This window comes from Nerophis ophidion, linkage group LG12 (genome assembly GCF_033978795.1).
Source record: "Nerophis ophidion isolate RoL-2023_Sa linkage group LG12, RoL_Noph_v1.0, whole genome shotgun sequence".
NCBI classification, from domain to species: Eukaryota; Metazoa; Chordata; class Actinopteri; order Syngnathiformes; family Syngnathidae; genus Nerophis; species Nerophis ophidion.
Window position 1 is genome coordinate 46,266,711 of NC_084622.1, and position 15,150 is coordinate 46,281,860.

General features: G+C 42.8%; 1 protein-coding gene across 1 annotated transcript in view; it reads right to left on the reverse strand.

Moving 5' to 3' along the window:
• Window positions 1–252: 252 nt before the first annotated feature.
• The window catches only part of LOC133563493 (lysoplasmalogenase TMEM86A-like), a 54,602-nt gene continuing 39,704 nt past the window's right edge, over window positions 253–15,150 (reverse strand). The window contains exon 3 of the mRNA XM_061917652.1: window positions 253–11,671. Within this exon, the coding sequence (XP_061773636.1) occupies window positions 11,244–11,671 (428 nt within the window). The 3' untranslated portion in view covers window positions 253–11,243. The remainder of the gene's footprint in view (window positions 11,672–15,150) is intronic.

A 15,150-nucleotide genomic window follows, 5' to 3' on the forward strand; every position in this document is an offset into this window, starting at 1 on the left:
GTGACACGGGTCCAAAATGGCTTTTTGAACAGTAAAAGTTAGCAATCTCTGAACCATGTATATCATATATTTACAAATGGTTCAACCGCCACCCGCCCGAATCTATTTAAAATCTATTTTTTCGTCATGTCACCCGCCCGACCCGCAATCTCATCCGCGGACTCCGTGGATGAGACCGCAAACCGCGCATTTCTAATATTCGCAGACATTCTTATAGCGGGACTTTGCCTCAGACAGAAGGAAACACGTTGATTGTTGAAGTTGCATTGTGATTGCGTTTATTTACTAGACATTCACATTCATAGCAGTTTTCACTACAACAACGAAACATGTTCGTCTATACAAATTTGAAAGAAAGAAAATCACAAAATGAAAATCAAGGACAATAAAGGAAACTATAGGGCATGGAAATATAGGTAAACACTTTGTTTCATTAAATACAATTAAAAGATACATGTGGAAAACAATGTTTCCAAGAGTGAAATGCTGCTTATTTGCAAAACAAAACAAAAAACTCAACACTGACAGCTCTGAAAGACCTCTAGGAAAATAAATGCAATAAAATAAAAAATGCATTGCTTTGTTGTGCTTCAACAATCATTGTTAGTTCAAATATTTGTAACTTTTCATCTGAATACTACAACAATTAGTTCCATCATCATAGCAGCACATTGTATATTCGGATCACCATTTGAAAGAGTGATAGGATTCATTTGTGTCAGCACATTGTGGGTAATTGTTGTGGTGACTGAGTTTTAGTACACAAGAAAGTGGCAAAAGACTGTAAGAAGTTGTGTCCGCAATTTAAACAAAAAACAATCTTCTGTGGGTGTGAAACGTGGCTCAAATGCTAGAATGGACGGCCAGAAACTTGAGGTTTACTTGGTTGAAATGCAGCTTCCGCCATCCCAGTCACTGTTGTTGTGACCCACCTTGCTCCCACACTGCTGGAAGCGTAGCTTAAATGTAGATAATGGGTTTGTCAATGTAAATGCTGTTTGATTCACTAGAGAAAAAGCGCTATATAAATATAATTCACTTCAATTGACATTGTTTTTTAATAGTGAAAATTCAACATGTTGCCAAAGATTCTAAAATAACTTTGAGCATAGTCTAAAACCTTACAGTGTGTCCCATCAGATAATGTAATAATAATAATGATTCATATAAGACATAACACCCCCCCTGACGTCTCCCAGGTGAGGATCTGCCTCACACGTTGACAACACCCGTCTTAACACAACATCTTGCAGTCTTTCTTCAGACATTTCCAGGTCACAAATACTCAAACATCACATTAGAAACAACATTTGAAGCAAAAGTTGGGTCTTCAATGAACAATTTGCTTTAATTCAGTGGTTCTTAACCTGGGTTCCATCAACCCCTAGGGGTTCGGTGAGTCAGCCTCAGGGGTTCAGAGGAGGTCAAAACACACTCGACTCGTCGTGTAAATAAAAACTTCTCCCTATCGGCATATTACGGATACTACAAAAGCAGAAGTAACACTGATTTGCAGGTGTGTAATTTGTTGTGAGTTTATGCACGGTGTTGGTTTTGTTCTTTGAACAAGGTGAGGTTCATGCACGCTTCATTTTGTGCACCAGTAAAAAAAACATGGTAACACTTTAGTATGGGGAACATATTCACCATTAATTAGTTGCTCATTAACATGCAAATTACTAACATATTGGCTCTTAACTAGTCATTATGAAGTACTTATTAATGCCTTATTTGGCATGGCCTCATTATAACCCTAATCCTCGAACCCTAACCCTAACCAAATATCTCTAAATTAAGCCTTTGTTACTTAGAATATATTCCCTTAGTGTCCACAAACCTATAAATCAAATCTTTGTTACTTAGAATATGTTCCCCATACTAAAGTGTTCCCAAAAGCATAGAACTTTGTCTTGAATTTGAAAAAATAAACATTTCATTTTTCACTAAGAATGGTTTGGTGAATGCACATATAAAACTAATGGGGTTCGGTACCTCCAACAAGGTTCAGAACCACTGCTTTAATTGTACCGTAGGGCTGCAGCTATTGATTCATTTAGTATATAACTAATATATCAATGACTTTCTTTGATTAATTGAGTCACTTTATAACCTCCATTGGGTTGGGTTTTTTCTTTACCCTGATGTGGGATCTGAGCCGAGGATGTCGTTTTGCAGCCCTTTGAGACACTTGTCATTAAAGGCTATATAAATAAAATGTAATTGATTATTTATATTTATTAAATGCACAAAAAATACATAAAAATTTCACTGATTATGTGTGCATTAGGCTTTACGGTGGCAGAGGGGTTAGTGCGTCTGCCTCACAATACGAAGGTCCTGAGTAGTCAGGGTTCAATCCCGGGCTCGGGATCTTTCTGTGTGGAGTTTGCATGTTCTCCCCGTGAATCTGTGGGTTCCCTCCGGGTACTCCGGCTTCCTCCCACTTCCAAAGACATGCACCTGGGGATAGGCCCCTCCCACCTCCAAAGACATGCACCTGGGGATAGGTTGATTGGCAACACTAAATGGGCCCTAGTGTGTGAATGTTGTCTGTCTATCTGTGTTGGCCCTGCGATGAGGTGGCGACTTGTCCAGGGTGTACCCCGCCTTCCTCTGTGTTGGCCCTGCGATGAGGTGGCGGCTTGTCCAGGGTGGACACCGCCTTCCGCCCGATTGTAGCTGAGATAGGCACTAGTGCCCCACGCAACCCCAAAGGGAATAAGCGGTAAAAAATGGATGGATGGATGTGTGCATCAATAATAATAATAATAGAAACATATCATGGAACCTAAGCCTATGTCTGTCGAGCCTCCGTGGTTTGGAATTAAATTTGGAGGAGTTATAGGGATCCCAAAATGCACTAAAACAGGCGCAAAAATGTAAGAAAAATAGTTTTTGCATAATATGACCCTTTTACTCGATTAATGGTTGCAGCTCTATTGTACACTTTAAAAGTCTTCAAATACAAGATTGCTAATGTCTCAACTTTCAAATGATAGAGAAGCCCGGTTGATCCGTACTCTGAACAAAGTGTTTTAACGGACACTTTAAAAACGAGAAGAGTGACAAGAAGGTGCATGAAAATACCTGTACTTCTAAACTACACCAGCTACTGGTTCTGGATCATTACTGGCCAGCCTGGACAGACCCAAATGCCCCCCCGCACCTCTTTCAGGTCTCCCTTTGTCTGCTGGCACAAAGCTCACAACAACAACAGGACTGTTGACAGGCTGAAGTAAAGTGACCGACCCGTCTGCCATCTGTTGGGAGGCTGAAGCAGAGAGTGCCTTCTCCTGTGTCATATTTCCCCCCCCCCTCATCTTATTCCAGCAACATCAGCAGTCAACAGTAGGACAAACATACGTGGGAAAATGACACTAAATGTTAGCTTTGGTTACTCGTGCTGTACAGCAGTATGATGGGAACGACAACTTCCAGCCTTCTGACTTCAGCATGCATAGTAGTGGGAACTTTCTGGAGTGTGTGGGTTGTCCAACAAAAATAACCGGAGAAAGACTTCATCTTCTCTGACGCTCCTTATGCCTTTATTTGGCAACCAAAAAGGGGCTGCTTACATAAAAATGCCTACATGGTGCAGATGAGTAAGACTGCTTGACTCCGTCTTGCGTTTTCTATCGTGCTTCCTGGGCCCGAGGCTCATGACAAAACGAGCATGGACGAGGAAAATGGCGAGTGAGTGTCTGAGCTGTGATGCTGGATGGACAGATTGGAACCACAAGTGGTCACGCTGACGGGTCAGAGTGACAAACGCAACACATACAAACGAGCGTGCTTCGGGCAGAAATGGCACCTTTACTCATTTCTACCACAATTGTTGTCAGCCAAGTGAAAAACTATCGTTATAGCTCCAGGTCTCCCGTCCAAAGGCAAAACCCAGTAACTCAATTTTGGTGAAAACTGAGCTGATAATAATTTTGGAGTTCCTAGGTGATATGCTTTACATTAGTGTATGCGATATTGTCATTTGTTCCGTAAGTAAGCTGTTACGCGCATGGCAGGACCTAGTAACTACCACATAACCGCGTAGATACAACAGAAAAACCTAGTATCTCAAGGGACCAATCGGAGCTTCTTTGTCAGTCGTCTTATTGTCTTTAATGAGACATTTGCAGGAATGGGGGCCGAGGGTCAACCTGATTATGTGATATTATGGCAGGAGGGGATATTTGTAAGATTGGCCCAGGACGTTGCAAGCACCTTCATTAAATGTATTCTTCTTGATTCTTCCCCTTGCATACTCTTTTGGGCAGATAACTGTGGAGGTCAAATTAAGAACTGGACGCTGTACACGGCTCTTGTCCAATGTGCAAACGCAGGATGGGGCCCACCCGAGATTGTGATCAAATATCTGGAGAAAGGCCACACACGTTCATGAGAGCAGATTCAATCCATGGCTCAATCGGCAAGAAAATGAAAGCTGAAGAAAACATCTATACGTTGGATGACTTTGTAGATCTTTGTAAGACAGCATCGAGATAGATTGCTTTTCCTTTGTTTTCTCAAAATCAGCAAGAATTGAGTTACTAGGTTTTGCCTTTGGACGGGAGACTTACACTGGACACTGAATCTGATAAAAAAAAAAAATCACATTCTACTTGTAAACGAAGCAGTCAGCTGGAAAAACATCAGATTTTGAACAAAACATATTTGGTCCACTTTGGCCTGCAGTGTAAATGTAGTCAAAGATGTGCCTGCAGACAGCAGGGAAACATTTGTGTATTAATGAGTCCTTTTCTTTTTCCATTGCAGTTTGTTTTGCATACTCCAGCATATAATTTCACTGTAGAGATAACCAAATATGTCGCATTGTAGGCAATGCTCACTTGTGTTTATCAGAATCAGAATCAGAAAAGTTTTTATTGCCATTGTTTGAGAACGGGTTCACAAACTAGGAATTTTATCTGGCGCAATTGTGCAACATAAAAGACATATAACACACAAATTGATTTGCAATTACGGAGATTTTATGTGTAATTAGTGGAGCTAGGGCTGGGCGATATATCGATATACGCGATACATCGCGGGTTTGTCTCTGTGCGATATAGAAAATGACTATATCGGGATATTCGCGTATACGTTCTCACGCAGTTGCTTTTAGCTGCGGGCATTACACTACAGGCTCCTCCCACTCCTTCTTGTGTCTCCTTTTCACAGACAGTAAGCGCACCTTCTTACATACGTCACATACTGTCACCTCATACATCACATAAGTATCAGCCCTCGCGAAGCAGAGAGGTAGCTGTGATGCTAGCGAAGCCGTGTGAGTGGTAATACGAGAGACAGAAGGTGCGAATGAAGGAAGAATTAATTCCCAAGAAAAAACGCACGGGGTCCATCGTCTGGCGGTGGTTCGGCTTCAAGAGGGAAGATGTCTGATAGACAACTTTAATTTGTCAAGTGTGGGGCACAACGTTGCTACCAAAAGTAGCATAACTGCTAATATGTAGCATCATTTGAAAAGTCACCTGCTCGAGAATGAAGAGTGCTTACTCCGCATGTCAACATCTCCATTCGCTGCCACACGCCCACACCATCAAAATGCCGAGGCAAACATTTCCAGATCAACACCGTATGAAAAAACTAATCAACAACAAAAGGAGATAACGTCCGCAGGAACCTACCACATAGCGAAGGACGAACACTATTTGATTTCCTTTTATGCAGCTCATTTTTATTTGACACTTATTGAAACATCTTGTGTGACATCATGCACAAAAGTGCACTTTATTGGTTTTAAACTATTGTAGTGGTGTTCTGTATAAAAAGTGCACTTTAATTTAGTGTTGTTTTGATATGTCATCTTAGTGACATCATGCACAAAAGTGCACTCATAGCTTGTTTTAAAATGTCTCTGACAATCTTGCACTTTCTGTTTTGGAAATGACATGAATGTTTGTGCCACTGCTTAATAACTGTTTCATAAATACACTTTTAGTTGTGATTTCCCTCTCTGCATGAAAGTTTAAAAGTAGCATATATGAATGCAGTATTTGTTTGAATGTAGACACATAGAATCATCATACTGCTGTCATTATATGCATCAAGTGTTCATTCAAGGCTAAGGCAAAATATGGAGATATATATCGTGTTTTGCGATATGGCCTAGAAATATCAAGATATTAAAAAAAGGCCATATCGCCCAGCCCTAGTTGGAGTTATTGTTACCACTAATGAAGCATGGAGACTAATTGTAATTTAGGGAAACTTGCAATGCTGACCTCACTTCATCACAGCCGAAAGAGACCTCAAATTGAATCCGTTTTGCTTCTTCTCTGGCCTTTTCCGCAGCCTTTAAAAGTAAAAAAAAAGAAAAGAAAAAACAAAAAAAATACTCGTTAGATGCAACAAGACTCCAGTTTTTCCCGTCACTGGACTCAGTTAAAGTGATTATGTCATTTATGATTTTGCGGTAGTTATCTTCTTTCACACTGTGTGAGAGTTATAGAAGTCCCATTTTAATTTGCCCTTAAAGTGATTTCCCAACTCCAAGCTGCCACATTTTCGCCCATGCTATGAACCCTTCGCTTTATGCGATGCTGCTGCTCATTTATGTATTTTTTCCGAGTCACAAGCCTCACTTCACATGCTGCAAAATACTTTAGCCCCGTTGCATCAGACCAATGAAGTTGTATTGTTATTGTTGACTTTTAATGCATTCACATAATCATTCAGTCAGCCGTTCAGCTAATTATGGAATCACCCTCATCTTGGAGAAGAAACAACAAAATGCACAAGACACAGCCCCAAAGCCAAAGACGATCGACTCGGACAATGAAAAAGGAAACGGCCCCCACCCGGAACAGTAATTCACCAATACTAATGGGCCCCGAAAGACCACACTCTCGTAGGCTCTGTTTCAGTCACTGTCTTTTGTTGAATATGTGAATGAACACAAGCGCCTATGTAAATATTTGATGTTTAATTGTGGCAGATGGACTTGTGCGGCCAAAATATATACAAAATAAAATGTATATAAAAATTGAGATGGGTACATCATACATTTGCAGACTTTGCAGCATCGCGTGGACATCGGGGGCGGTACCTCTGGATTGGCAGACCGGGGTGCTGGTTCCTCTCTTTAAGAAGGGGGACCGGAGGGTGTGTTCCAACTATGGTGGGATCACACTCCTCAGCCTTCCCGGTAAGGTTTATTCAGGTGTACTGGAGAGGAGACTACGCAGGATAGTCCAACCTCGGATTCAGGAGGAACAGTGTGGTTTTGGTCCTGGTGGTGGAACTGTGGACCAGCTCTAGACTCTGGGCAGGGTTCTTGAGGGTGCATGGGAGTTTGCCCAACCAGTCTACATGTGCTTTGTGGACTTGGAGAAGGCATTGGACCGTGTCCCTCGGGAAGTCCTGTGGGGAGTGCTCAGAGAGTATGGGGTATGGGACTGTCTGATTGTGGCGGTCCACTCCCTGTATGATCAGTGTCAGAACATAGTCCACTCCCTGTATGATCAGTGTCAGAACATAGTCCACTCCCTGTATGATCAGTGTCAGAGCTTGGTCCGCATTGCTGGCAGTAAGTCGGACACATTTCCTGTGAGGGTTGGACTCCGCCAAGGCTGTCCTTTGTCACCCATTCTGTTCAGAACTTTTATGGACAAAATTTTTAGGCGTGGTCAAGGCATTGAGGGGTTCCGGTTTGGTGACCGCAGGATTAGGTCTCTGCTTTTTGCAGATGATGTGGTCCTGATGGCTTCATCTGGCCGGGATCTTCAGCTCTCGCTGGATCGGTTCGCAGCCGAGTGTGAAGCGACCGGGAAGAGAATCAGCACCTCCAAGTCCGAGTCCATGGTTCTCACCCGGAAAAGGGTGGAGTGCCATCTCCGGGTTGGGGAGGAGACCCTGCCCCAAGTGGAGGAGTTCAAGTACCTGGGAGTCTTGTTCACGAGTGAGGGAAGAGTGGATCGTGAGATCGACAGGCGGATCGGTGCGGCGTCTTCAGTAATGCGGACGTTGTACCGGTCCGTTGTGGTGAAGAAGGAGCTGAGCCGGAAGGCAAAGCTCTCAATTTACCGGTCGATCTATGTTCCCATCCTCACCTATGGTCATGAGCTTAGGGTCATGACCGAAAGGATAAGATCACGGGTACAAGCGGCCCAAATGAGTTTCCTCCGCCGTGTGGCGGGTCTCTCCCTTAGAGATAGGGTGAGAAGCTCTGCCATCCGTGAGGAACTCAAAGTAAAGCCGCTGCTCCTCCACATGGAGAGGAGCCAGATGAGGTGGTTCGGGCATCTGGTCAGGATGCCACCCGAACGCCTCCCTAGGGAGGTGTTTAGGGCACGTCCAACCGGTAGGAGGCCACGGGGAAGACCCAGGACACGTTGGGAAGACTATGTCTCCCGGCTGGCCTGGGAACGCCTCGGGATCCCCCGGGAAGAGCTAGACGAAGTGGCTGGGGAGAGGGAAGTCTGGGTTTCCCTGCTTAGGCTGTTGCCCCCGCGACCCGACCTCGGATAAGCGGAAGATGATGGATGGATGGATGGACATCATACATTTCTATAAAAGTTCATGATGTATGACATTCTGACAATAACATTCAATTGCAGTTTTGTCAAATAATGGAAGTCTCTTTTAAAGTTGATTCATCTAAAGTTTTAATTAATCGCGGATAACCAAAACTAAAAAAATGTTTAATCAGATTTTGACAGCAGATATTATTTGTTGCATTGTTTTCACATCTCAACATTATCAGTGGAAAAGTTCATGTAACGGATGCCAGCTAGTCTGACTGTGTGACAACATGTAAAGTAGAGCTACGCTGGACAATGAGTTGACAACCAATGGCATTAAGCTCATTGGTTAGCACTGCTCAACTTGACTCTCACCCAATTGAGAATTTATACACCAGCTACGCTGCTTTACATTCACTGACTTTTACTGATAAAGTTGTACCTCTGGTTAGCAGTTCCCCAGCTCACAAGTTTGAGGGGGATAGGAACTGTCTATCGGCTAATTGTTATGCTTTAAGTTGCGTGCAATAGTCTCCCCACCGTTAGTTGCCGTTGCGAATTATTAGCTAAAAGCTATTGGAAGACCGAGACTTTGTTTGTTCAAACACGGGAACAAAAAAGTGGGTGCAAAGGGGATGATATTCAATGGATTAAAGAAAGATATGAGCCGATTTGGCAAAGCAGTACGAGCATAGCACTGCTAATGTGCACGAAACCGAAGCAGAATAAGTCGATACCGCCGGTAATTTTTTTTAAACAGAGGACATTAATCGACGCAAATGTGGAGAAGCTGCTTACAGTGTGTTGGACAGAAAAATCAGCTTGAAGGAGATACCCTAGAAGTCTGCTCTCCAAGGTAAAAAATGCTGTACATTATTATTACATAACTTCATAAAACTACAGTTGTTTGTAGTACATTCAAATGCATTGTTTTCATACAATATTTCTTATCTAAAAGTTAGTTTTCTTTTCAAAAGCCAAAATTGTGCTGTTTTTTTCATAAAGAACCATGGTTTGAGATATGCGTATTTTGAGTTACGAACTCTGTCACAAAACCAAATAAACTCATAAGCCAAGGTACTAAAGTAGCGTTACGTAACTTAAAAATAGCCTGTTAAGTGAAAGAAGGTTTTACGATGGCAACTGCTTATTCCTATTAGTTTTTTTTTCTTCCAATTATTCTAACCTTAAAAGAGTCAATGTCAGCCATACATGCTTAGAGGATTGTATAAAACACTGAAGGAGGTCACCAGCACAGATCCATATTTAAGAGCATTGAGAGAATCCATAATATCCAGTAGTGTACTGCAACGATGACTCCATCTGTGATGGGTCACAGCATTTATGGCCTACAGCTGGTTGCAGAGTGTGCATGGAGTCAGCAACACATGTGTGCACATATGCATATAAAAGACATCTGAAGATAATATTTGTGTATATTAGATAAGACTCTCCATTCTGAGAGTGGTATCCAGGGATGAACGATGAAGGATGGGACAGATTCAAAACAAACTGCTAACAAAATTGGTCTGTCAGTTTGTAGACTACTATCGGTTTTGATGTTTACATCTGCTCTTTAGTCCCGATCTCGACCATGCCTGTTAACTAACAAAACAACAGCAATCAAAACAAAACCATTGCCAAAGCAGTAGAAAAAAGCCAGTTGCCACAACTGAGCCGATGCCATCCAAACCCCCTAAAATACAAACACACATACAGAACAATTGATCAACAATATACCTTCTTTTCAGTCAACATTCACATAATGACAGCGTGGACTGCCTGATCAGTTTAAAGAACACCATGGACTTTCTCTCATAGTGAACAATCCTGATATTTCTTCAGCATTTACAATGATTACTATGTACATGTCCAAGGCTGGCCTAGACAATGGGTGGAAAGTGCTACCTGTTTGAATTCCTAAAGTATTTCTCTCAGAGAGGAGTAAAAAGAACCTTCCGCTATAACATGGACTGAGCAAACTCGTAAAAGCCTACCTTCCACAAACAACCCACTCTCCTGCAGATGAAATAAATGCTCAGTCACAAAAGCTTCAGTGGACACTGGCTGATCTAGTCCGTTTTCCCCACTTTCTGGCTTTATTCCTCTTTCTATCTTCATTAGCAGACCAAGCAAATGGTTGTTTGTAATTGGGATGGAAGGAACTAAAGCTAATACGACAGCTCCTAACTTTAAAAATAGCACCTTGTTACAGGGGGAGACGGTCGAGCAGGGTATTCCTGAACGTTGGAAAGCCTGTAATAAAATCCCTTTTTTGAGACGGCAAAAGCTATACCACGATTGCTACTCTTCTTGGGTGTTGGCCGGTTCGTTCCACTTTGAACATTGCCGGAAAACAATAAAAAATGACAGAACATCACAAATATTGAATTGAATGGACCAAGTTAAGTGTCTTGCGTCTGCAGGCGACGCATCAAAAGTGAGGTACGTGAATCGAACACATAAATCCACACATTCTTCTGCTCTCTCTCACACGTTTCATAAAAAGTTCCCAGTGACATGCTCCCCCTAAAAGCAATAAAACGATGAGGCCTACTACTTTGGGGAGAAGGTTAACGTTACCGTGCTAACGCCCGTGGTCACTCGGCGTTTGAGGATCCAAAGATAGATGGGACTGTTGCTGGGAGAGGTTGAAGATAACACTGTCGCAAAAAGAGTGGGGCTATCAAACATGGCCATGGTGCTCCGGTTGCTATGGTAACAATGGAGATGAGGGCTGAGGCTTGGGACTTGGTCAGGGGGTCCTCATATCCTCTTCCTGGCAACCTCCGCATCCTGGCATTCCACAGCCGACAGGGCTATGAGCATCTGGGCGGCGTAATAAGTCGCCATGATGATGGCACGCGAGTGGGGAACAGGGAAGCAGAACTTGTTAACGGCTATAGTGAGGTCGGACACCATGAAGAGCACGGCCCCCAGGCAGGCCGACAGCTTGGTCCAGGTCCACAAGTCGTTGGCCAGCTGCAGGCCTGCGATGGCCCTCCAGCCCATGAAGCCGATCAGACCAATGTAGACGGCCACCAGGTAGGTGAAAGGGCCTGACAGGTAAGGGTAGAGAAGCATGTAGCTGGCGCTGGACACGCCCGTGATCACCAGGCCTGCACGCACATTGACGGGCTTCATCCCAAAGGCAGAGGAGTAGAGGATGTGAGTGATGGCAAACATCAAAAGACCTGTGGAATCATGTAAACAGGAGTGTAAATTCAACGTTACATATCATAAAACCATTCATTTAAGTACAAAACCAGTGCAGTGGACACGTTGCGTACATGGTGAATAAAAACAGAATGCAATGATTTGCAAATCCTTTTCAACTTAGAGTCAATTGAATAGACTGCAAAGACAAGATATTTAATGTTAGAACTGAAAAATTTCTTTTTTTTTTGTTGCAGATAATCATTAACTTAGAATTTAATGGCAGCAAGACATTGCAAAAAAGTTGGCACAGGGGCATTTTCACCACTGTGTTACATATCCTTTCCTTTAAAAGGGGAACATTATCAGCAGACCTATGCAAGCATCAATATATACCTTGATGGTGCAGAAAAAAGACCATATATTTTTTAACCTATTTCCGAACTCTAAATGGGTGAATTTTGGCGAATTAAACACCTTTCTGTTTATCGCTCTGTGGCGATGACGTCAGAACGTGACGTCACCGAGGTAACACAGCCGCCATTTTCATGTTCAACACTGTAGGAGCCAAATAGAGGGCCATACTTGAATTTATGTTTATTTTATTGTTTTTGAGTGATTCATGCGTTTATGTCAGTGTGCACCCTTTGCAGGTGGTGAAAAGTTCCCACGCAGGCCTATAAGGGGCAGGAGCGCGCTGGGCGCGTGATTGGCAGTCGGGCACCAGCATACCATCTGTAGACCGCACCTGTCTGTTGACCTCACCTGTCTGTAGACCTCGGCTTTATAAAGCTACCATTTATTTTGTTTCCCGAGTATTCTGTTCCTTAATTATTGTAAATAAAACAATCTTCAATATCGCTGCTGGATCAGCTTGAATTAGTGGAGGGAAAGCGGGAAAAGGAAGAATAGGTGACAAGGAAGGCTGTGTAAAAGGTGTGAGTCAGACAAGATGCCCGCGCCCCAAGTGGAACAAACATTTGAAACAAAGGGGTTATAGGAACAATCACTTTCAGTGTTTTATGCCACTACAAACACATTACAAACACCGGGTCTCAGCTCTGTTATTTTCCGTTTTTTCGACTATTTTTTGCAACTTTGGAGACATCATGCCTCGTCGGTGTGTTGTCGGAGGGTGTAACAACACTAACAGGGAGGGATTCAAGTTGCACGAAGATGCAAAAGTGTCTTCCGCCAGACCCCCATTGAATGTGCCAGAGTGTCTCCACATTTTACCGGCGATGACAGACATGGCACAGAGATGTATGGATAACCTGCAGATGCATTTGCAACGATAAAGTCAACGAAATCAAAAAGGTGAGTTTTGTTGATGTTGTTGACTTATGTGCTAATCAGACATATTTGGTTGCGGCGTGACTGCCAGCTAATCGATGCTAACATGCTATGCTAATCGATGCTAACAAGCTATTTACCGGCGGTGCTAAAGCAGACATGGCACAGAGATGTATGGATAACCTGCAGATGTATTTGCAACTATATTACGTTTCCTTCCACCCACATTTAATGCGAAACAAACACCAATCGAAGGATTTAAGTTGCTCCAGTGTCACAAGATGAGAAAGTCCTGATCGTTTGGTCCGCACATTTTACCGGCGATGCTAACGCAGCTATTCGGCCATGCTATGGCTATGAATAGCGTCAATAGCTATTCGCTCAATAGCTTCAGTTTCTTCTTCAATACTTTCATACTCCAACCATCCGTTTCAATACATGCGTAATCTGTTGAATCGCTTAAGCCGCTGAAATCCGAGTCTGAATCCGAGCTAATGTCGCTATATCTTGCTGTGGTATTCCCATTATTTGTTTACATTGGCAACACTGTGTGACGTCACAGGGAAATGGCCAGTGTCTTCGGAGAGAGCGAAAAAAACGCACTTTAAAGCTTTTTTAAGGGATATTCGGGGACCGGTAAAATTTTGAAAAAAACTTCCAAAAATACAACAAGCCACTGGGAACTGATTTTTATTGTTTTTAACCCTTTTGAAATTGTGATAATGTTCCCCTTTAACAACACTCTGTAAATATTTGTGAACAGAGGAGACCAATTTTTGAAGCTTTTCAGGTGGAATTCTTTCCCATTCTTGCTTGATGTACAGCTTAAGTTGTTCAACAGTCCGGGATCTCCGTTGTCGCATTTTACGTTTCATATTGCGCCACACATTTTCAATGGGAGACAGGTCTGGAGTACAGGCAGGCCAGTCTAGTACCCACACTCTTTTACTATGAAGCCACGCTGTTGTAACACATGCAGAATGTGGCTTGGCATTGTCTCGCTGAAAAAAGACTTTGCTTGGATGACAACATATGTTGCTCCAAAACCTGTATGTACCTTTCAGCATTAATGGTGCCTTCACAGATGTGTAAGTTACCCATGGGAACTAAGACAACCCCATACCATCACACATGCTGGCTTTTCAACTAAGTGCCTATAACAGTCCGGATGGGTTTTTTTTTCCTCTTTGGTCCGGAGGACACGACATCCACAGTTTCCAAAAACTATTTGAAATGTGGACTTATCAGACCACAAAACCCTTTTCCACTTTGCATCAGACCATCTTAGATGAGTTTGGGTGTTGTTGATAAATGGCTTTCGCTTTGTATAGTAGAGTTTTAACTTGCACTTACAGATGTAGCGACCAACTGTAGTTATTGAGAGTGGTTTTCTGAAGTGTTCCTGAGCCCATGTGGTGATATCCTTTATACAATGATGTTGGTTTTTGATATAGTACCGCCTGAGGGATCAAAGGTTCATAATATCATCGCTTACGTGCAGTGATTTCTCCAGATTCTCTGAACCTTTTGATGATATTACGGACCGTAGATGGTGAAATCCCTAAATTCCTTGCAATAGCTTAATGAGAAACGTTGTTCTTAAACTGTTGAACGATTTGCTCAGGCATTTGTTGACAGAGTGGTGCGTCTGCCACATCCTTGTTTGCGAAGAACTGTGCATTTTGTGGAAGCTGCTTTTATACCCAATCATGGCACCCACCTGTTCCCAATTGGCCTGTTCACCTGTGGGATGATCCAAATAAGTGTTTGATGAGCATTCTGCAACTTTCTCAGTCTTTTTTGCCTATTGTGCCAGCTTTTTTTAAACATGTTGCTGGCATCAAATCCATCCATTTTCTACCGCTTATTCCCTTGTGGGGTCGCGGGGGGTGCTGGCGCCTATCTCAGCTACAATCGGGCGGAAGGCGGTGTACACCCTGGACAAGTCGCCACCTCATCGCAGGGCATCAAATTCCAAATGAGCTAATATCTGCAAAAAATAACAAAGTTTACCAGTTCAAACGTTAAATATTTTGTTTTTGCAGTCTATTCAATTGAATATAGGTTGAACAGGATTTGCAGAGGTAGAAAATGGATGGATGGATGTATTCTGTTGTTATTTATGATTTACACAACGTGCCAACAAAAGTTGGCACGTTGTGTTTAGTTCTAACAGTTAAGTTAGAACTAGCCAGCGCCAGGCTGGATGATCCCTGTACACATA